Genomic DNA, 24,859 nt, shown 5'->3' on the forward strand with positions numbered 1-24,859 from the left:
ATTTGTACCTGCCCAGGAGAGCCTGCTGATTGGCAATTCGAAACTGCAGGCTTGCCGTTCAATAAACCTCTCTCCCAAACAGATCCCATTTCTTGTTATCTTTATTTTTTGGCGTGGAACCAGGCGGTCCCTGCCTACCCCGCTGGTTGGCCGCATCTACCGCCAGGTTACCAAGAGAGGGGTGGGTGAAAAGATATTTGACTCCTTTGGCCAGGACATAATATAACTTCTCGGCCCCCCTAGAGGTTGGGGCCACTGATGAAGGGGTCTGCCACAGGGCCTTCACTATATTCAATAACCCCTCATGCACAGAGAGCGCAACCGGGGCTTGGGCGGCCGCTGCCAGGACATTAAAGAGACTGTCTGACGCCTCCTTCAGCTCCGCTGCCTCTAACCCCAAGTTGGAAGCCACCTTCTTGAGAAGCTCTTGATGCGCCCTGACATCATCCAGGGGTGCCGAGTATCCCTAGGTGACCACATCGTCTGGGGAAAAGGAGGAGCATCCCTTCACGCTGACAAGCAGCCCCAACAGAGATCTCTTTCTGGGGGGTCCGAATCGTCATCGGAGGCCCAATGATTGCCCTTCTCTGGCACTGGTAGTGCAGACTGTATCCCAGACGACCTGAACGACTGCAGACCTGGCCCGACCGGAAACCCCCAGGGTCCCCAATATGGCCATTGGGGGGGGGGGGGGGGGGCCCTGCTCTTAAAGCCATCCCCGGGCTGCCTGAGCTGAAGGATGCTCTGGCATCTTTTGCCGGTAGCACCGACTCACTGTCAGACGACCATGGTGGCGCTGCCTCAGAGGCTCCCGCTGTACGGTACCAAGTGGCGGGGGAGCGATGACCCCATCTGGGGACGCTCTGGCGAACGGCCTCTCGGCATCGTCGACTGTGATGACGACGAGACCCAGTGCCACGACTGGTGCCTGTGCAGGGAACCATGCTCCAACTGCAAACTGGAGTGACATCTGGGCACCGATGACTTACTGCTTCCCGCTTGGTGCCGAGTCAGCCTCTGGCGACTGGGTTCTGCGCCACATGGGCAAGGCCGCCTGAAACACCTCCAATGCTGGCAATGCCGGCAGGTGCAGAGATGCCCTCCCACGCCCAGGAGTCAGGGTGGCTCTGGCAGTGGCGAGTGAGTCTCCACTGTCTGGCTTTGGTGCGGCCCCATGCTCAACCCCACTTTCTTCGATGATGCAGGGGAGTGTCCCCCCGCTGTATGTACTGCTTTTGCTGCTTCTTCATGGACGGAGAGGAAGAAGTCTGGTACTGGGGCGGGGCCAGTGCCGATGGCGTGCTCTGCACCGATGCCACGCTTGGTACCGAAGTAGAATGGGTTGGTTCGGAGGCCGGTCTGAGTAAGGCTTTCAAGCGGATGTCTCTGTCTTTTTGGGTTCGAGGGCTGAAAGCCTTACAAATTTTGCACTTGTCCTTACGATGAGCTTCTCCTCTAGGCACTTTAGGCAACTATCATGGGGTCGCTCAGCAGAAAGGCCTTCCCCCAGGAGGCACACAGTTTGAAGCCCGGTGACTGGGGCATGCCCCGCTCCCGGCAAAGTCCCAACTGGAACTCTCCTAAGTGACTAATTACAACTATTAACAACACTTAAGGTCTAATCTACCTAAGACAACAAACGATTAAGGAGAACAAAAGGGACTGAGCACTTGCGATGCAAGCCGAAGCAGTTCCAGCAACCATCACAGGCGGAAAGAAGGAACTGAGGGTGCGTAGGGCTGTCAGCGCCTCATATACCATGGCATGTGCTTGGGGCTCCCGGGGGCGCTGGAGCCAGCCCTACGGGTACTGCTAAAGGGAAAAAAGTTCCAATAATTGTGTTCAAGGGCGTGCACACACTTACAATGGAATGTACATGAGCAAGCACTCGAAGAAGAAAAAAGGATTGCCCCATCTAAAATCGAGCAGAAACTCACAGCACAGAAGGCATACATGACCAACCCCATTTGCACATGTAGACATGAGCACACTGTAAGAGTCCCAACTCCCTCATGTTCAAACAATGCTTATCTTAAGGTTTGACTTTATTACTTCCATGTATTATTCATGTATTCCTATCAACCGAAGTGTCACCACCTCATAAATAGGTTAAGCTCTGTATTTGTACACTTATCTGTTTGTCTTGCTGTTTTACTGAATTCACGTGTTATTTATGTATTTGTTCTGTGCCTCAAAAATTACTCAAAATTATTGAAAAGAAATACCTGTGTCATTCAATCAACACAACAAAGACACGAACATCTGAGAGACTGAAAACCTGCTGGGTGACTCCAGTGTAGAATTTAAAGTTCAGCAAAGAGCCTAAGAGAGCTTTGGAAAGCTGCTCAGAAACTGCCAAACTCAAAATCTGCAATGTGCAAGTATTGGTGATCAGAGCATGAATTCAAACAGCTGCAGCCCTCACACCCTTTAGCCTGCACCTTTCTTCCGAAGCAAACACCAGATAAATGATAGGCAGGAGCAAGAAACACGTAATAGTTTTATACGCTAGGAAAAAAATCAGTTTAAGTGAAAGATTAAAAATAATTATGTCCAGGGTTAAGTAGTAGAGAGCATATTCATTCCAAAAACCCATCTTCACATTGCACTCAGGGCATTGCTTTGACTAGTACCAGCACAGCTATAGTTGCTATAGCAACAAAGCAGTAGAATGCAATAAAAAGCACTAAAATTGCTTATTATTTCCTCTAGAAAAAGCTCTCTGTCCTTCCTTTCCTTTAAATGCAAGCAAGAAAACAAACTGGCACCGGATCACAGATGTGAATGGAGTCTGTCATTACAATGCAATCTATTAGTGAATGTCTCTATTCCACAAGCTTTCGCACCTCTGAAGGTTGGCAGGAGAGGGAGCAGTCAGCGCCATATGGTCAGGGACAGAGTTGTACTTTTCTGGGTGAATCTGTGTTTTGGAAAGTGAGAAAGAGCAGAATTTCCTAAACCAGGCATAGCATGAACAGGGGCTCTGGGAATTTCCATTCATGTCTTTGCCAATCTGCCTCCATCCTCACCTTTGCATTCCTTGGCACAATGGCCCTCCGTCAAGCAGAGTCACACTGTATGACCGCTCTCTAGAGTGAAGCAAAGAAACTTTACTAATTGGTGACCTAAAATCATATCTGAACCCCAATCTCCAGAAGCAAAAGGCTTACAAAACTATTTTTAAATATTTATAATAATTTTTTCCTTGCTTCCTTTCCCTTCTGCAGCATAATAATGAAACAAGAGGGTAACAAGGAAAGCTAATTTTTCTGGGGTAGCCGGAAAGCCCTCTCCACGTATTTATTTCCCAGTTATATTGACGTGCATGTTGTACTGAGCTTTACAAGTGTGCATTGATGCCAACTCCATTAATAGGATTAGATGCTATAATGTGCAAAGGTTTGGTGTCAACACCATGTTTTAAAGCATTCTCAGGACAGAACAATTAAAGAAAATGGGGCCTGGTGTATAGGCTCGATGGAAAATTGTTGATGCCAAGAAAGATTCTAGACCAACAGAAAGGGACTGGGAGCCTGGGGGGACTGAAATCAACCATGAAGAGGAAAGGAAAGAAAAGTAACCAACCATTTTATCTCCTTCCATTGCATTTTAATGGGACTGGAGTTAAATCTGTGTGTTTAGACAGAACTGTATCTTTTTTAATCTGGCTTGCACAACATGCACCAAAAAGCTGCACACCCAAATCATTTAATTAACTCTACATGTGTAGATCTCCTCACTGAGGTGACTCATCAGCTTTCTATTGACAACCAGGCCACCTTCAGAGATCTCTGGACAGACAGTGCATGTTTGCTCCATCAGGATGAACATGGGGAAGGTAAGTGCTAAACATGCAGATAAGGGTTTTTTCCTCCAGATCTAATCTAAACCATAACTTTTTAATGTGACTGGCTCTCAGGCCCTTTTCTCGCCATCAAGACACAAGTTTTGCTATGGAGGAGTATCCCAGTGATGCTTCTAGAAATCAAACAATTGTTAACTTGGGCAAAGGAATCAGCTAATCTCTGAATAAATATAAAAGATAGTTAAGCCAGCCTGGCCAATCTGTTTACTCTTTTTACACTGTTGAAGCTTTAGCTCAATGTCTGACTGCTGAACTATTTCTGTTCACTTTCTTTTACTGGTAGAACAGGGGGCTATCTCCCTTTGTCAGTATTTGGAGTACTGTACTTCTCTCTTTCCATATAAAAAGTTAACCTGATTAGCCACCTCAATTTGTGGAAGGCAGCTCCCAAGCTGATGAACTCCCCACTAAATTGAAATAATTTGTATTTGAATACTGAGTGACAGAAGTCCTTCACAGCTTTCATGGTCAGTAAGCAAATGGGATTTTGCCCCAAATTTCCCCTGCCAACTAAATGTCATGAAGGCTTAGCTGAATAAGTCATGTTTGTAGATCCACCCATAACACCAAGCCCCATTTTCGCAGTCTGTCAGTTGCTGTGAACTTGCACTGTGAACATTATTTCTCTAAAGCTTAAAGACAGAGCCAAATGTTTTTGCTTTCCACTCTCAATTATCTACTGCCCACTTGCAGCAATTTAGCTCTGAAGGCATTTTGAGAAAGACAACCCGAATCAGGAATGAAGCAGTGTAAAAAACACACTGCATCTGTTTCAGGTGAATATGGTATCAACATGCAGTACAGCTGTTTATGGCGAAGATGGAAATAAAGCTTATCCACTTAACTGCAGATGGGAAAACAATTAAAATGATGATGTGAAGGAGACTTTACAAGAGCTACAGCATAAGCCCCCAAAGTCCAGGTAAACTGGTAACTTAATTCACTTACTGACTGGTCTGGTCCATCCCCTCCGAGCACCCGGAAGCCAAACCCAGACTCCTGTTTTCGCAGGAAAACATCCAAATCCTTTGTGTTTGGAGCTAATTAAGATAAATTAATATGAAAAGTGCATAAGTTACATTTGATGATTGGAAAGAAGATTTAAATGGGTTTATATTTTTGTTTAATCAGCTCAGTTGTACAACCAGTTCTAAGCTTGTGGTTTTCCATTGACAGAACAGAGTGGTCAGATTGTTTTAGTAAGAAAAATCATCAAGTCCTCAGTGAAGTTATCCTCCTAGCATGTAGAATGAAGAGTATGTCCAGAAACAGCTGCAGATGTCACTCACTCCAACACCATTTCACAGGGACCAAAACACCTTCTACATTGTGTTTATAAGTTGGGTTGCAATTAAGGCGCAGTCTACAATTGCTACAAATAGGGCCAATTTCACAAAGCCGAAAACATTTATGAGCCAAATCAGCAGGGAGGAAGAATTTAATCAGGAAAGTGTGAATAGTAATTGGGAATCAGTTAAGAACGTTTTACTAGAGGCTTCAAGAGCCACAATTCCACAACTCAGGAAGAAAGCAGTGCTGGTTAAAAAACTTGCAGAAGGACCACAAGGATCTATGGCCAGCAGAGCAAAGGACAATAACGAGTGGTCAGAGGAGCACCCAGCAGAGCAGGGTGGCTGGCGGAGCAGACGGAAGGTGCCTTCTTCCCCTCACTGTTCTGTATTTCCTTATGTATGTGACTCCCACCCCTTGTGCTACAGACCATTCCAATAAGAGGTCTGTGTACTTACGCTTGTCTTCAAATATCGTCTTAGACTTCAGATAGACTTCTGAAGGGTCTAGTTTTGGAGAGCCTGACCTCACAGCAGCAGGTGGGAAAGGCATAGGCTGTGGAATGGAATCACTGATAGCCTCTAAGCTTCCTGAATTCTCCTGCTTATCTGCTTTCTGAAACAAAAAAAGCAGAGTAAGAAAAGCATGTTAAGTTCAAAACCGTAAATAAACTGACTTAAATAGGTGAGGAAAAGACAGTAAAATAGTGACCTTGTAATGCATGGCATGTCACTGCATGATTTACTCCAGTTCAATCCAGCATTTTCAGTAATATAAGGGCTTCCTATATAGCACACTTCTGCTCAGCCTGTTCAAGCCTTGAAAAAACTAACACTCTTCTACTGGAGAATGGACCTGGAAGCAATGTGTTTGAAGTGGCTTAGGTCCAGAGTATGAGTAAGTGTATGTCATTTTCCATGTTCACTGCCTCTTCCATAACTCTTCTTGTATGCAAGTGTTAATTGCCACAAACAACCGAATGCAATAAAAAGGACTCAACATATGCAGAGTATAAGTCTTTTATTTTTCTCCCTGTAACTGGTGATAAGGTTGTGGACCTCAGAGATCATCTTTTAGGCTAACATTTCCCAAGCTCTGGTCAAATGAACACTGCAGGTGGGCTGCACAGAGCTGGCTGGTCACATGGCAGTGGTTCCCTCCAATTCCAAGCTGCCAAATTGCACCAGAAAGCCAAAAATACATTGAGTTCTACACTTGTGTCGGTTTTCCATGTAAGCATTTACTGCATTTGTCACAGAAATATTATGCAAGCATGAATTGTAGAAGAGGTCACGCTATGCAATTGTGAATGGGAAAGGAGGTGTCCAAAAGACACTATAAAAATGTGTTCCATGCTATGAAAAAGTTTGAGTCCATGGCCTAAGCTGTCCCATACAGTCGGGTCATATTACTTTTACTATAAACTTTGATAAGTGGGCCTTGAAAATAACTGCTGATTGATTGCTTTCAGAATAAAATGCAGGGAGATAGGGTTATAACACCATGAACTATGTTGATTTCATTTGAAGGTGAAAAACATCAAGTACTCTTTCCCACGTTAATTTGGCAGTTACAGTGAATAATTTGAGCGTCTATCCTGAAATCTTGCACCCTGTCAAGCAGGTGCTGATCTTTGATCAGTGTGCAGATGTACAGCACAGAGATAAGAAGGAATTCTACAGCTATTTCTGATTTTACCTTCCTCAAGATAATGGCAACTGAGCACTTTCTACACTAACTTCGTCACACTAGAAAGTAAGGGCTTAGTGCACATGAAAAAGCATGAATCCTCTCAAAGCTGCTCTCACATTTTCTCTGATGATCTGTGTCAGATTTTCAGAAAGAGGTGGATTTGTTTAACATTTCTAATTTTTGTAATGAATTGGAATCAACCAAACTGCAGCAGTCAAACAAACCCACAGAGTGATAGTTTGAGGCATGTCTTCTGAAATATCTGAGCTATGAAGCACCAGTGCGGAAAACAAATATTTACATATTTTCTAGAATCTGAATCCTGAAAGGACCCTGAGATATAGCAGGAAACCAAGGGATAAGTTCAAAGTTGCAGTATTGATTTTCTGATGTCTTGTCACTAATGGTCTCTGCTCAATTAGTGCTCACCGTTTCATCCATTTGCTGCACCCTAAATCTAGAGTCCTATTCTGGTTTCTAAGCAGAAGCTCAGCATTGGTTAAAGCAGGACTGAGGCTGTGTTTTTGCATGCAAGCCTTGTTCTTCTAGTTTGCTTCTCTAAAAAGTCCTGTAAACAAAACACCTCATCCTCAGAAGGAAATCTCCCTGAATAAGAGGGAAAATATTCAGCAGGAATGAAACAAAGTTAAAAAAACTGAAGCACTTAGGAATTCCTCTCTTACATACTATAGCAAAAAGGACTCCTCAAATCATTACAGGTACAAGGGACACGACAGGCACCTCTGTGGTTTCAAATCCTCATTTCCAAAGGTTGATATAACAAGATGATTTTAAATGTTTGCTCTGGGCTGAAACCCAAGTTGAAAAGTCTCAGCGTGGCAGTGCATGTGTGTGTGTAATATAAACAATATTGGAATAGATTCAGGTCTGCCCTTTTGAGAGCAGAAGAAAATCCCCCGAGGGTTCACTAAGTTTGACACTTTTTACATGTTTATAGACATAAGATCTTGGCCTTTTTAAACTGAATTAGCTCACAATGTGTATTAATGCCACTGAGCATCGGGTTTCGTTTAGGGAAATTGCTACTGCACATGCGCTGTAATGTTATTTTCTAAATATTTTTAGCATGTGCGTACATAGTGCATTGACACATCAGCCACAATGACATGACTGGTAAGTGTTTTTAAACTGCAAAGTTTTATTCATGGAATGGCTTTTTAGCAGCTTTTCTGCTTAGGAAATAATTTTTTTGTAGTATATGCCCTATTTTAAATGTGGAGAGCTGACATACTCACGTTATCTTTACTGTTATCTGTCAGCAAGAGCCTTGGCTTCAGGTTAGAAATAAATTAATATATTTGCACAGTGTGACCATGATTGAGAAAGAATTTATTTCTATACCTTGGAAATGGAGATTTTGTGAAAATGCAGTGAACTGTGATGCACAAGAATTTTTCTATCACAAATGACTCAATTCCTGGAGACTATTCCCCACCGTAGAAAGGCTCTAATGAACCCAGTTTGAAAAGCAATCTCTTCAACATAAAAACACGGATCCCTATTAACAATCTTTATTCTGTAACCTCCAGTGTATTTCATTAAGCCAAAGGATGTAGAATTTTCTTTCCACCAGATCTAATTTAAATCAAAGATATTCTTAGTGGACCATTCTTTTCCAAGAACAATGAGTATCAGAAATACAGACACCCTGAAAACATAGGTTGCCCATTCAAACACAACACGAAAGGGTGGCAAACTAGGCACTTAACAGGGGAACACCGAGAAGTTCATTTCTGGAGGTGTCTCATAAAACAAAACATGATATTCTCCCAGCAAAGTAAAATGCAAGCTTCTAAAGGAAAAACTTTGAATACATCGTGCAGGCAATTACTAAGAGAAAAGTGAAACATTATGTCTTGTTTTTCCTTCAAAAGCCATCCTGATAGCCTTTACATAGGGAAATTAATTTGCGTCAAGCTACAGACAAAGCTTTGATAAAGAATAATCACTGCAGACTCCTACAAAGAGGACCAGATGAGGGGTGTGAAAATGGGATAAAGTAAATGCATGGGAAGATGTTAAACTATGGGTTTACTTTTTAAAAAAAGAAAAATACAGGTTCTCAGGTGTGGTGCAAATGTCAGAGAGTCTGGGAACATGAAGAAAATGGCGTTACAATGCGGTGTTTACTACGGACCACCAATGCTACATGCAGCCTCTCAATCAAGCTCTTTGCACCTTTATTGTTCTTCCCTGCAACACCAATTCTGGAAATTATTCCTACTCTGATACAGCTGGGAGGAATCTCAACAGAATGACCAGCAGAGGTCACGAGAGAGAAGGTGTCAGAGGAGCACCCAGTAGAGCAGGGCAACTGGACAGCAGAGTGAACAAGATGCCTTCTTCCCCTCTCCCCCAATCAGGGTGGGGGTGAACTCTGCAGCTGCATCTTTGAACTCTGGGTCTGCCCTGACTAAGGTCAACACCTGTGAATGAGCGGGGTGCTGTGAAGGGATGGGTGTTTTGCTCATGGTTTTATGCTCATGAATCCTGCTTGTGGCATTTTCCCAAGTTAATGCCAGGTTACTTTTCCCCCTTTGATTAAAAGTCTCTTTTCTACACTCAGTCTCTGTGCTTGCGAGAGGGGAAGTATTGCTCTAGAGGCACCCAAGGGTGGAGTGTAATTGTCCCAAGTGGGGGCTCGAGCCGGTTTTGTGTTGCACTGGTGAAAGGAACCCCTAGATATTGAAGCCAGTTCTTGTTGCTGCTGACTCCAACTGGCAGAAAGGTTACAAAGCGATGTAGGTTCTTTAGAGGAAGCTCACAAATGTGCTCAAGGCTGCTTTGTTTCCTATGTTGTCAATAAGTATAAAAAACTACATATTCTAGGAAAGAAAGCAGAGACCACAATAATCAAATTATCTGAGTTCCTAGACAGGACACAAAGGCAGCATCCCTTTCTGTCCTCACAAACAGTCACCCACCACCAATGAAGTGAGGAGCCGTTCCATGCATCTGATGTGATGTGCATAATAAATTGTGATCCTTAAAAATTGATATCACTTGTTCCCAGGAGGTAGAGGGCAAATACTGAGAATTTCACCAGATACACTGGAGATCTGTTTATGGCTAAATAGCATTTTGAAAAATATCCTTACAGAGAAACAAAACCTCCATCCAAACAAGCAGAAAAATCAACATTCTGTAACTGGATGACTAAAACCCACAGACAGCCTGGCATAGACTATAGCTGCCTCCTGCATCTTGTTTAGATGGTCCAGAGGTCACAGATGTGTGTATTGTAGCATACTCCATGCTTGTTTGGCAGTCAGAGGACACCTGTGCCTGAACATTGTAGAACTCAGGGATCACTAACTTAGTTAACAGACTTCCATGGAGACCTACGAATCTGTCTTGTGACTGAAAATCAAATCTGTCCATCAGCACTGAATGCAATAAATACAATAATGTAGACAACATCACTACTCACCACTTTGGCAGTTTTAGTAGGTGAAGGGGGACCTAAAGAAAACAGAGGAAAATATCTGAATATAAGAAGCAACTTTAATTACTCAAAAACCCACCCTTTTACACTGAACATATCCAATATGCTCAGCTCTTATTCTTGGTTTGAAACAGATCACTGTCCATTCACTCCCCTTGTGAAGGTGTAAGGTTTCCTATATGTTCTATGATTCTTTTAAAATTCTAAGTGAATATTTAGTTGGCCAACAATACTGACTGGCAAAGGTCCCTTAAACTGCTACTAACAGCACTAAAATGAAACAACACACATTTCTCACGTTGCCGGGGCCTGTGCTTTGATGATATACACTCTGATTAATGTGCTGAGTCAAGTTAATGAGTATGGCAGGTGGAACACTATTTACTACCAAGGAAAACGGATTTATTCCTGCATTCCTAGTTCAATTGGAAATGGTGACACTTATATAGTCAAGACTTTGGTGTCTTTGCACGTGCTAGGCATGTATTTCGAGGTGGTTTTCCTGAGGCTGGACAAAGAGCCTGAAAGGGGTTCTGAGGGTCAGATCTCACCTTGCAAACAAGTTTCTATATTGCAGGTGGTCATAAGCAAGGCTCAGTTGTGCTTCCCATGGGGCCAACAACGCTGAACTCCTAATAACTTTCTAAATGGATATACATTAACAAAGGAGATGGCAATATGACAGTCGGCTTTTTCTTACAGGCTCTGACCCAAAAAGTATTGATGTCAACAGGAATCCATCTATTTGTTCAGTGGCCTTTGGATCAGGCCCTTGTCTATTCACCTTTCCCAAGCACATTAATATGAGTGAGGCAACTGTGTTCGTATTTGTCTCCCTACTTTTAGTGATATGTTTGGGAAGTTGGCAGATATGGTTATAATCAATAGCATTCATTGTTTATTCAGGGTGTTGAGAGCAGAGCAGGGCTTCCAGGATTGGTGACTAAAATGACGGCACTGGCACAGTCCACCCTCTTGAAAACCCTCTTGCCCTTTATAAATATGCCATGAGCACTAGTCAACATGGAAGAAGCTACAGCTAAATTGAATTCTGCCCTCCCAGCATGCAAAAATGAACATTTCACTAGATTTCTGCCTCTCAGCAGAAAAGATGTAACTTTACACTGGTCTCCAGCACAATATTCACAGAGTATTAACAGGTGGTCAGTGTACATTTTACAGCAGGTCACTGACAGGAAGTGAATGCTGTATTTGTTGAGTCAGGAAAATCAAATTAAATCAATCAGCACTGAAATCTCTACAACACAGCAAGATGAGCAGAGGCAATGGCATGGGAATATTTTACTATGGTTTATCTGCACTAGACAGCACCACTGAAAGATGCTGTAAGGGTGTCCAGAAAAACAAAAAATATAGCATGAACAAGATAAAAGTCTCTGACAGAAAAGATGCTCCATTTGCATAGAATTTGGGGAATGCTCACATGAAGAACATTCTAGAGTTAATTCCAATAAAATATCAGCTGCTCAGAAACAGAGAATGGAGACATCCATTAGGAGCATGATCCAGAGTTTGGAGAAGAGAACTGGGATGGGGAAATTCTTAGTTCTTTTGCTGACTATGCCAAATTACTATGTGACCCTGGATAAACTGCTAACTTCCAGGTCTCAGTTTGTTCAGAGGCACAAGGGGGCAGAAGGATTAATTTGTTAGTCTGCGTAAACATCATTATTATGAATAATGAAGTGTTCTGAGGTGCTTGGACAAGCTAAATTATATAAATGCAAAGTATTATTATGTTTACTGCATCACATGTCCCCAAAGGGGACAATTATTTTGTGGGCTGAGATTATATAGCGCTCATCAGTGGCAACTCTGTGTGATAAAACAGACTGTGCCCATTTCCTTTTTCTCAGTTGGCAATATAAAGGGTGAGATGATGTCAGCAAGATATCTTATTCCAGTGAAATGCAATATACTACTATGTCATTATCAGTAATACCAATATGAATATTCTCAAGCCTCAAACAACAAATTAGATATAAAAATAGAAGAAAAACAATTTGTAGAGGGCACCAACGAACTCATTAATAATCAGGAAACTGAGGGAAAGATCCTGTCTGGCAGCGATCAGACTGAGCCTTCTGGCAAATGCACACTAATTACAGTTAGTCTATGGGGGGAGGAGATATTCCAATCTGCAACAAAGGGCAATTAAGAGCGATAAATTCATGCAAAAAAGGAGAACTTTCCAGAGTTCCAGGTGGCAAGGCCCATGTTATCTTAAAGACGCTTCCCTCCATGACACTTATGATTAATTTCGTAGTACAAGCTAAAGCCTCTGGAAGACCCTCAAAAGGAAAAAGAAAAAGCCCTATTCCCTGCTATCTTCAGGTCATACTGTAGGATGTGCACCTTTGTCATAACATTCCACAAAGAGCCAGAACGGACCGTGCATTCAGCAACAGCCTACAGTCAAACCTGCAGTAAAACACAGAACTAACAACATATTCAATCTCAGGTGCATGGTTTACACCTAGAGCAGGGTAGAGAACTGAGCTGATAGCCCGTTTTCTACTTTTTAAAGCTTTGTACAAGTGCTTAGATATCACTTTCTGAACACCTCCACATTAACAGGATACATTATAGTAACAATGCATTCCTACCCACCTCCCCTTAAGATAAGCAGTGGGACCTCTGCTCCCACTGGAAACTGCTTCAGCACCTCCACCACCTGCAGATGCGTCAAATTCTGTACGTTCTGATGGTAAATCTCTTTGATTACATCCCCCTTCTGAAGGCCGTGGCACCACTGGCTATCTAAAATCATCTTCACTTTCTGCCCTGTAGGGCTGTCTGCGATTGCAAATCCAAATCCTTTAGGGCCCTTGACCAGAGGAAGAGTGATTAGTTCTGGCTGTGCGCCTGCTGGAGGGGAGGCTGAGATCCTCTCTTCATTTGGGTCCATGGAAGGCCCGTTCAGGCGGCCATTGACCAAAATGTGACCCTGTTTCCCATTTTGGTCTAAAATGACTGTTCCAGGTATTAAATCTTGGCTGGTTATGCAGATCTCCCCTTTGGTCACTGGCTGGCCATTGATAATGGGTGTAGCTGTCACGATGTCTACAGCAGGATCTTCATTGTCATCAGGAAGGGGGTAACCACGACACAAAGTCATATTCACATACTGGTTTACAGGAACTAGCTGAAACATCTGGACAACATCTGCATGGGTATTGCCAAGGACACAGCTGCCATTTATATCTACAATGACGTCACCTGTTATAAAAATGAGTTCAACATCATTAAAGTCAGAAACTGAACCATACCTATTTTTCACATATTTTAAGACTCAGAATGAAACACTGACCATCCCCTTAGTAACTACAAAGTGAAGTTATGGGCAATTATTTAAAGTATTAATGAACAGGGGTTGTGTCATTCCCTTTAGCCATATGCTGCCAGAAGGATAGGATTTTCTCTTAGTAGTCTATATTTCAGCTCAGTTAAAATGTACTGTTCTAAATATATAAAATTTAATCTGCCACAGATTTAGAGAATGACGCTTCAGAAAAGGAAACACTGCACACATTAATACAAGCAGCTGTTTTATACTTTAATGCATGTTATACAACAGTCTAAACTCAATCCACAATGAATCAGATTTTTTTTCTGGTTTCTATTGGACTGGATGAACTGAAACTAAGATTTTAGATACACACATACATTCTTCCCTGAGTGTGCCTCTGCATTTTGTATTTTTCTATTGCTTCTACTGAAAATACATTCTCAACTGTGCATACTAAAACAGCAGCACGTGTTATATCTTGGAAGTCTATTTCACCATGTGGATGTGTACCTTTGAGCATGCAAATACTTCCACTGAGCAAACTGGCCAATCACTTGGGCTTCTCTCTCACTAAAATAACCCACATGTAAGAGTAATTATAGTGTGCATGGACATAGCATTTTTCCTATGAAGTTCTCAAAGCACTATACAATAATGCGAAGGGACTATTCTCATTTTTACATATGGGGAAACGAAACAGACAAGAAAAGGAGCTAGCCAAGGTCAAATCACAAGTCAGCAGCAGAGTTAGGAATTAGTTACTAAAAGTTTTTTTGTTTTTTATTATTTTAATTAGCATTACAGTTATTTTCTTACCAGAACAGTAAGAACCCCAATACACAAGGATATGAGAACACATCTTAGCGAAGGCAGTATAAATTATAGGTTCCTGAGACAATTTAATTGAACCAATGTAACTAATATCCACAGTGTACTTAATTCCTCACACTGCAGGGTTTTCCTCACCTCTCTTGCCTCTTCACTTGCTCATTTTGTGTAACAGTTTGTTTATTCCTGTTATTATTATTATAGTGTTGTTCTGTTGTCAGTTTTAACATTTGGCATTTTGCTTTTGGCAGCAACCACTCACAACACAGACCTGGATCCAAATTCGCTCCCAGGCAGAGAAAATGCACTGTTTTCACTTAGCATGTATACAGGGAGCAGAAACCATTCAACAAATGAGACTGAACAAGTCCTCAATCTTTTGAAGCAGTTAGCGTCAGATGTTTATACAGAAGAGTATATATTTATGTATAGCTTAAAAAACAGAAGTAGAGCTGCAATAAATTATTACTTTCCAGGGAGAAGGCCATATATTCATAAGTGTTAATGGAACAATTAATAATACCTAGCTGTTATAGAGCACTTTTCTTCAGCAGATCTCAAAGTGCTTTACATATGAGATCAGTATAAATTATCCTCATTTTACAGATGGGGAATATGGAGCAGAAAGAGCAAAAGTGATATTCTCAAGGTCACCCAGCAGGCAGTGGCAGAGCCAGGAACAGAATTCAGATCTCCCAAGTCCTAGACCACTGCTCTTATTAAATGAGAGAGACAGAACTTGATAAAAACAGAGCAACAAGCAACATAGCCAAGCTAAGATTTTTTTTAAGTCAAATGTTTCCATAGCTTCAAGGTAAGCAATTCATATATACAAAAATAATATGCTATGCCACATAAGCCTGCTGTTATGTCATGCATGGTTAAGATAAACCAGAATCTAAAATTAGAAAATCCTGCAAGAATGAGGAGCTGCTGTGACTCATCCCAGCCCAAAACTGGAAAAGGAGGGAAAAAATAAAGAACTGAAACAGCAAATGTTATTAGTCTTGAAGTTATTCCCCTCCTTTTAAATGGTGATTAGTGTAGGTGCCTTTGAAAGGGAAATGCTGTTCCTGAATAATTTTTGTGTTGATTTTAAAGGCCACTCGGGGAATTATTTACCGTTTATGACTGTATTATTAATTGTTAAACATGCCTTACACAAGCTGAATGTCAAAACTCACTTGTGATATTTTTCCTTCATTGGGGGGCCTTTGTGGCCAAGGGCTAAGCTGCATGTGCATACATACGTTATTGTAGGGTCATTTGAGAATGCCAAGTTGCTACAACAAATTATGTTTTTCCTAACAGAAAAGTTGAGCATTAAGCATTTATGTGGGAACCAGCCCTCTTCCACCCAATTATTTTTTTATAGATATATATATATATATAGAGAGAGAGAGAGAGAGAGAGAGCACGTCTATAAAATTATGTGAAAATTTGCTAACAGAGACAAAAAGAAGCAGGTCAAAGACTTGGCCTTTGCACTCTGAGATGTCCACTTAAAATCTTAAATATTTATTGCAAAGAAAAAGGAAAGTATAAATCATGAAGTGCTGTCAAAATACCTGACTTTGTGGAGCAAACTAAAAAAGATGTAAATAGGGCGTGTGGCCCCCAGTACAATGTCTGCCTGGCAATGGACCGAAGAGACAAAGTGGACGAGGTAATATCTTTTATTGGACCAGCTTCTGTTGGTGCAAAACAAGCTTCTGACCTACACAGAGCTTTTTCAGTCCTGGCAAAAATACTCAGTGTCGTAAATAAATACAAGGTGGAAAAGGTTGTTTAGCATCAGTCGTTAACACATAGTCTAGGAGACCATTCAAGGTGAAGGGGCCTGTCAACACCCCTCCAGTCAAAGGACAAAAAAAGCGCAGTTATCGGGTTACAGTTTGTTGTAAAAGTCATAAATCCAGTATCTTTATTAAGATTGATTTTTAGTGTCTAGCAAAAATTAAGCTCCCAGGTTTCTCTTTTGAAGACGTTGTACAGGTTTCCTTTGAGGATGAGGACTGAGAGGTCAGATATAGAGTGATTGTTTTGTGAGAAAAGTGATATGGTGTTTTCGGTCTTTTATCATTTTTCTGTGTGAACTCATTGGAGAGCATAGCGACTGTCTGGTTTCACCCCACATAGTAGTTATTGGGGGCAATTAGTGCACTGGATGAGGTACACCACATGCTTTGATAAGCACACGTGGGACTCGTGGATCTTGGAAGGCGTGTTGTGGGGAGGAGATATGTCTGCTGGTTTTTCATCTATCATGGCAGGGTCTGGTGCTGCTTTGAGTTGGTTGTTTCTTCAGTTTTTCTGAAGTCCTTCTGCAGCTTCTGCAGAGCTGCTCAGTATATTTGGAGTTGTGTGTAATGGTCAGTGGGTTATAGATAGTGAGCCCTTGGGGATGAGGTTTTGTTTGTTGCATTTGCTCAGGAAGCAGATGTCAATGTTAAGTTAGCTTCCTTTTTCTTCATGTTGAGGAGCTACCATTTCATGGCAATGAACAAATAATTTTATGATGGCATCAGTATTGCATCATCATAAAGGGGAAAATGTACTTGAAAAACAGAAAAAGAGTAAGCTATTCAAATTCTGTTCCTTTATTAAGCTGGAGAGAGAGTGACAACCTACAGCTGTCTGTTCAAGAAAACTCATAGCACAGTGATGTGTGCATTATAGACAAGTAGGCACAGACATTCCTTACAAACGCCTCCAGCTGATGAGAACAGGTGCTGTCCACAAATGCAGGAAATAGTTGCTAAGTCACTTCACATACAGCAGAGCACAGTGTGTGATTAGCTAGAACCATCAACCTTTATCTTTACCACACATACTGCGCAGGAACCACTCATCACAAGTGTCATCTATTTATGCTGTGAGTGCGCTCTCTACTGGACGCCTTGCCTTACAAGTAAGTGCCTGCTAGGAAAAACTGACAGGTAACACATACTGCAGGTGGATTAGCAGCAATGCATGGAACCATTAGAAGTGTAAAAACTATGAAGTGACATGGATTTTTGAAGAAGCTTTGCTAAAACATAGGCATCACTTCCAAATACCAGCAAAAACCCTCTTTCCCTGATCTTAAAAATGTCGCTCACTGACAGTGTGCGCAATGGAAAAGAAATGTAATGCTGCACTAGATCTTACTTTACGGGCGGCAGCAGCAACAGCGTACAGGAAGTACAGCCCTCTTTTTTTTTTTTTTTTTTATTAAAGGAAAGTTTATTGCCTTTATGGCATCAAAGTAGAGCTGCAAATGATACACGGACTGAAAAATTCCTACTCATTACACATAAGGAATAGCTAGTAGCATCCAATCCCTGCTGGGCTTGCTTCTCCTATGTTCTCCATACAGAAAAATAAGATGTATAGTTCAGACACCTCAAAAACCCAAATGGCTCAGGAGGACAAAAAAATCTCACTAAGTTTCTAACACTTTCTTCATAAGTATATTTTTTATATTTCCTTTTGCCTTGCCTTATTTCATCCTCCCTTCCACACCAATGAGGAGTCAGAGAAGAGAGTGCCCGCTGTTCTGTGCATGAGTATGCTCCCCAAGCTCTGCTCCCTCTGCAAGATAACCTCCACATTCTTAACATACTTTCCAACTATTTTATGTTTTTAAGAGGTTCAATTGTTAGAACAGAAGACTGAATCTATCCTGTCTCTGCCACTGACTCACCTCTGTGCCCCACATGTAAGATGAGGACAAAACTATCTAACAAGGGATTATAAAGCACACAGAGATCCTTGCAAAAATGGTTTTGTAGGAGTGCAAGGAGTTATTATAAAGTTCAATTTTTATATTTTAATTTTAGGAACCATTTTGCATGGCTCTGATTCTCTGGCACACTAACATAGCTGCTAGCAGTGGAGCATCAGCAACTTCTGAAACAAGCCCTTAAATGATCAGTTAGGACAGATGTTGGCTGAATGAGCGGGATGGGTGTAGCAAAATGGCCCACTGCTCCCAAATCGGAGGCATCAAACTACAAGGCCCTTCCATCGGTGGCAGATAAGGGAACCCTGTACATGGTGTGGGCTACTCTGAATATATTGAATAAAGAACATGGACCTGCGATTGTGAGTCAGGCTAATTGCCTGTCCACGTAAAAAAATTACAGTTATAGAAACAATGCAGATACAAGACAACACATTCCATCAGAGATGCTTGCAGAGAAGACTTGGTGTCTGTGGTGGGATCAAATCACTGAAGCTGAGGAGTTGCAAAGGCCTGGCCAACAGGATCATAGAGATAATGATTCAAGGAAGAAGGGTGAAGTGGGTTGGGCATGTTGTGCAGATGTCAAAAACTGCAGTCCTAGACAAGCCCTTGCCTGGACACCATGTGATGGGAGACAGAAAAGAGGCGACCACAGATAACACGTAAGAAAACCATTGAGAAAGATGTTGGTGTCATGGAAGCAAACCACAATGGTGCAAGAAACATGGTGCTAGATGGACAGAGGTGGAAACACTGGGTTGCCTCATCTGTCACAAGGCACTGGAGAAACTAAATTAATGTAAACACACTGCTCCAAGGGAAGGCCAGTTACTCAGTGGCTGGAGTTCCTCGAGTCTCTGTTAGCAAATGTGTTTGAAGCTAAATTATTAAGAAATTTAATCGAGGTTAGAAAATAAAATTACATACTGATACCAACTGAATATTTCACACAAATTATTCCCCTGTAGCAATAATCATTCATTGAAAAGAATAAAAAACCTCAAGAAATTCCAAGAATCCTGAAGAAGAGTGTGGTGGTCTATAAAAATCAACATGCATAATGCAATCTGTACATAGCCTCCATTAACAGAAATCTAACTGATACCAAATACTAAAGCAGTGATACTCAGAATTCTGGTTCAGGAGCCAAATTAGCGATCAACATTACCCAAAAGAGCCACCATAGCGTGAATTATTGTTTCATTTACTATAGTACTATATATAAACATTTAAACAATATGATGGGAAATAATTGGATAGTCACATAGTAGAAGCACCCTGATTGGTTAATAATTTAATCACACAGTGTTTTAATGTCATGTGCTGCAAAGAGTCGCAGAAGACGCATTAAAAAGCCACTTGCAGCTCATGAGCCTCAGTCTGAGTATCACTGTACTAGAGGTAGAATCACAATGGTCTAGCTGTGACTAGGTAACATCCCCACTAGACTGAGAACTATACAAAGCAGGCCAAATCATCAGTAGAAGCCAGCCCCATATCATGTTGCAACTATTTGAGAAAATCACTTTAACACACTTCTCTAGATTCAGTAACTATTTTAACAAAACTAAAGGACAAGTGTGTCTTGGGAATATTATTACATTGCATGCAGCTTCAGCATCAAAACCCTGGAAGCTAATAAGTCTCAAAAGAAATGTTACAGAACAGTATAATTTCATCCTTTTAAATTCTAAGCCAAACAGCTCCAATTTTATTAGTAACAATTAACCAACCAGGCAGAGAAAACGAAGTTCAGGAAACAAACCGTGTAAAAATAACTCATATTACAGCATCACAGTTTATACCCTGACCATAATGTGAGGTTTAACATTCCTACTGCCATCACCTTGAGCTAGCTCACTGAGGAGGACTACAATGTAATAAACATTTATTATCCAAGTATCCCTCCACCACTCTGTTATACTCATTTGTAGAGTCTTGTCTTAAATTAGATCATAAGCTTTTTGAGGGAATGGACTCTGCATATTTGAGAAGTGCCCAGCACAATGTAGCTCCAAACAGGAAGTAAACAAACAAACAAACAAACAATACAATGAACACATGGTAGTTCACGGGCTCCTTCAATCAGTCCATTGGTTGAGCTCAACAATAATCTTTTGTAACATGCAGCAAAGGATTTGCAATAGACAACCAATGAACTCTCAGACATTTTAATGCAAATCCATGTTAAGGAAATATTTGCTTCTTTTCTATTTGAGGGGTCTGAACTCTGCATAATATTTTCCCCACTCTGATGAGGAAGAGCTTTAGGCAAGGGGTGCTTTTGAAATGAATGACTGCAGGTGGAACATCTAATTCTCCACAGCCCATCACTGCTTCCCTCTTTTTTGGCCAAGGAACATCATTTGTAATGGAGAAACACTACATCACCTGGTGCCATTTTCCCATCCTGCGCAGCAGGTCCATCTTTCAGCACATTCTTCACCTGCAGGAACTCATCAGGTCTGTCTCCACCAATAATTGTGAAGCCAAAACCCATAGTGCTTTTCTTCAACGATGTCCGTATTAGGGCTCCTGTAAGCTGGGCTGGATCTCTGGTGAAGAGAGACTTCTCTGGCTCTGAATGTAAAAAGAATTCAACACATTCTATCAGCAACAGCAGTGCTGCAAGGAAATGACCCACAGGTAAACTGAGATAGTTTAATAAGGTAAGAAAAAAGATATGAAGTGCATACGCAACTTGCAATAGTCAGATATTAGTTGAGCTTTGACGAACTAGAGCCTGTTAAGGCTGTAGGTGCATAGTTTACTAATGATGTTGACAGACACAGGCAGACCTATGCTGACTGCTGTCTGCTACAGAACCAGTGATTTGTCCTGAAAGAGCTAGAAAATTAAATACAACGTACTAAATTGGAGAAACATTCAGGTTTCATAGTAAACATTCAAAATCCCAGAAATGTGAAAATGCTAATTAAAACTGATTTTTTCAACTTAACTTCTGGACTCCCCACACTCCGTACAATAAAGCATATTAATTTAGTCCAAGTTTTCATCTCAATAGAAGTCGGAGAAAAACTTATTTAGGATCACAAAAGGCTACAATGAATATTTAAACTCATGGCAAACAGATAAAATGAAGATTTACTTGAACTACGACACTCAGAAAACGTCACTGTTGAGACTGCTCTTCATTCCTAAAGATACTGCAGCTAATAGTGAAGAACAGTCACTTAAAAATGCACCTGCTTTTGAAGGGCCAACATCAGTCTGTCCTCGCTGTTTTTTTCTCTTGGCTTCCACTACTGGATTTTCAAACTGGGTTTTCTGGTTAATGTGACTGCAAAATGTACGAACAGTAGGTTAGCATTTCAGGGTAAAAAGCTTTATTCCAATTTCCAGTTTCACAGGGAAATTAATTACCAGTGGTTTTAGTACAAATACCATTTTGCTTTATCTTAGATAAACACTAAGGAGCCATGAACGCTAAGATGTTATATTACAACAAATACGAATAGCCGTTACTGTTTTTTACACAGACACTTTGATTTACTTTTCAAAGCCATTGCTGCTTTTAGTGCCTGTAAGATGCTTGTAGAAGCAAAGTAAATCATGTTCCGGCACTACAGGAGCCTTAATAATAATTAATTTCAGCCAAGAGACATGCTGTTCAGTAAAGTCCATTCTCTTTTACAAAATTTGTAACTTGGCTCCATTTTAAAATGACGGGCAATGTTATCAGTGAAGAGCTCCAAACATCAAATCGTGGTAAGTGGCTAAGCCAGTGCTAAGGCTTCTCTAAAGCAGAGGGATTTTTTGTCTTAGATAGGCTGAACCCCTGCTCAAACTTGCACATAAAGACCCAAGCAACTTTGGCATCCATTTTGTTCCCCATTGACTATGTGAACATTAAGAGCACCACAGAGTTAAAAAGAGGAAATGTGTATGCAGTCTCAGCATTGCATACCTGTTCTCCCCTTGTGTCAGTTGTGGATTGCAATTCTTGAAAAAATGAAATAAGCTTCAGAGCTCAGATTTTGAGGAGTGTGGTTATGCAGGATATAATTTCATTAACAGTGATTGATTGTTATATTTCCTGCAATTTTTCGTGATGGAACACCCCCTTCCCTTATTTCTCCATTAATTTTACTCTTGAAAAGAATCAAAATGTTTTTCCCAATTAAGATCTGTAATCATAAGTTACGTGTTGCAAAATTATTAATGTAACAATAAGTAAAGTAAATTGTAAAATTAGATGTAAAAATCGGGCAGTTTTATTAAATAACTAAATTTTACGACACAGGAAAATGTCTTAGTTACACTGAAAAAAATGAATATATTTTAAAATGCCACTTTCCCCCCTGTAGTATTGGAACCCCAAGCACTCCAGCTTCATACTAATGCAGAAGCCTAGAAAGTGAGACTACTCTAATCTGTTCAAAGATGAAAGAAATGCAGAAAATAAACAGCATAAATTGAAAAACAAATGAGATTTTTTTTGGATTTTCAAAGGATTTGCAAATTCAATGGGATTTGGGCACCTAACTCCCTTATACTCCTTTGAAAATCCTAGGCTTTATGTACTTTCAGTTTTTATAAATGAGGGCCCACGTTGTCTTTGGTTATGCACAAACTGTTCCCATATGCATTCATCAGTGGACAGAATATGCCCTTTAGGTCTTACTAAAAAAGTACGTACTTTAAAATAAATCTATTTAACAGATTTTTTATTTAAATACTAATATATGTTGGCAAACATCTAAGCTAAATATGGGCTCTTCTTCATCTAGACTAATTGCTATACTGTGGTTTTGGTTTATGTATGTCAGAAAACAGTAAACTAATCCAACATGTTTTGACATCACAGTTTTTATGAGCAGGACATACATTTTACCTTCAAGTCTTCCACTTCATTAGGTAGTCATTATTAATTGCATTACATATGCTCGTCATATATTTCTGCAGAAGGAGTCTCTAATTCCAAATACTCACCTTTTTTCTTGGTTCTGTTATAAGTGATTACATCTTTATACAAGCTATAGCATAAAAAAATAAGGTCTACAGTAATTCAGTAAAAAAAAGCCATCAAAGATGTTATCCCTGAAGTCTCAACTCCCCCTGATGTATGGGTCAATATTATTAAACAATTTTTAAAATGGTTTGTCACATTCAAGGGCGACTGCACCTGTATTCCCCCTTTATGGCCAAATTGTAAGGGCACCAGCTCCCTAGCTGTTGCCTCTCTTGAGCAGAGACATGTGTCTCTCCCCCTCCTGACCTAGGTACTTCAAGGCTGCAGACCTCCATGGCTACATTGTGAATTCCTCTGCAAAGTCATACTGTCTAAGCTGACCTGCTTTACTTTTCTCCTTCGAGAGGATAAACAGCAGAATTGCCGCACGGCTCCTTCTGAGCACAGTGACGTTGCCACTCTGCTCTTTCTAAGGAAGCACATTTATTCTGAAGGTAAAAGCATTACAGAGAAAACATATTAAAAACAATACAAAACCTACATGGCATGCTTATTGCTTACAGAGATCACCCCGACTCCCACAAGCGCTCTGGCCAATGAACAGTCCACAAGTTCATAACTCCTTTTGCTCAGAGCAAGAACACCATGAATGTGAGAGTTAATCCTTTACATTATTTTGGCTTTTTGATCCCAGGAACAGGTAATTTGTAGACAAAAAACACCTCCCAGGGACGTGCTTCAAAAAATCAGGTGTGGAGGTGGGCACTTGCATTCCCTACTCCCCTAGAAAACCGACTCAACTAACAGCTCCTTCTGGTCCTAGCATTGTTAAAAAGAATCCTTTTCAACTCCTTAACACTCATGTTAGCTCATAACACTTTTTCAGGTTTACATTAGTTATATCTCCTAGACAAATGACATACAATTCCACAATAACACAAATATTGGCATTTTTAATATAATGAGCTTTTAGGATACTTAAACTTAATTCAGTAAAGCTTGACCAGGATACTGCAGAAAACTACCATAACTATTACAGTTACAATCTGGAAAAAGTTCTCTGGATATACTGAGACAGGAAGATTATATGACTTGATTGAAGTCACCCAGTCAGGCAGTGGCAGAGTTAGAACACAAGAGTAATCAGTCAGTTCCACTGCAGTGTATTTCCAATGCTAAACACACTGTGTATCCAGTCTCAGACAATGTCTATGTATTTTGTAAACAGGGCTTGAGAGATGAAATAACTGCTATATTCTTGTTCCAATGAAGCAAGGGAGAGGGAAATTCTCTCTTTTGGTCCAATCTTATATTGGTACCTGAAGATCTTATCCTTTGGTAGGTCCCAGCTCCATTCTCCCACACATTATACAAAAGGAGAACAAATACTCCCTCTGTTTTTTCAACTTTTTAAAAGATCTAAAGCCCTTCTGGTTGCAGCTCATGAATAGATAGGTGGATTACCTCTGTGCTAAATGGAGTAATCCAAGTGCTTCTTCTGGCTAATGATTTAAATAAGCTGGAGTTCTTCCAGCAATAAGCCACTGGGAGATTAACCATACAATCGACTTAGCTTCAGTTTTAAAGGGGGAACCAAAAGGCACGCCAATTTCCCATTTCCACTCCAAACACAATAGAAGTAATAAGCAGCGCTTGGGAGCTAAGGAATGTTGGTGGTTGAGTGAGTTGTATTAAGATGAAAGAAAATGGATTTCAGTAGCAGTACAGACATCACAGGTAACTTTACT

At 40.8% G+C, this 24,859-nt stretch overlaps 1 protein-coding gene across 2 annotated transcripts in view; it reads right to left on the minus strand.

The window, feature by feature from the left end:
* MAGI3 (membrane associated guanylate kinase, WW and PDZ domain containing 3) overlaps positions 1-24,859 on the minus strand; it is a 153,829-nt gene that overhangs the window by 24,464 nt on the left and 104,506 nt on the right. For both annotated transcript variants that reach the window (XM_067558774.1, XM_067558775.1), the window contains exons 8-13: positions 21,385-21,479; positions 20,570-20,758; positions 12,945-13,553; positions 10,299-10,330; positions 5,614-5,770; positions 4,814-4,905 (exon numbers count right to left, since the gene is read on the minus strand). In XM_067558774.1, coding sequence (XP_067414875.1) covers positions 4,814-4,905; positions 5,614-5,770; positions 10,299-10,330; positions 12,945-13,553; positions 20,570-20,758; positions 21,385-21,479 — 1,174 coding nt within the window. The remainder of the gene's footprint in view (positions 1-4,813; positions 4,906-5,613; positions 5,771-10,298; positions 10,331-12,944; positions 13,554-20,569; positions 20,759-21,384; positions 21,480-24,859) is intronic.

This window comes from Emydura macquarii, unplaced genomic scaffold (genome assembly GCF_026122565.2).
Source record: "Emydura macquarii macquarii isolate MOO-44397 ecotype Brisbane River unplaced genomic scaffold, CSIRO-AGI_Emac_v2 contig_2184, whole genome shotgun sequence".
Classification (NCBI taxonomy): domain Eukaryota; kingdom Metazoa; phylum Chordata; order Testudines; family Chelidae; genus Emydura; species Emydura macquarii.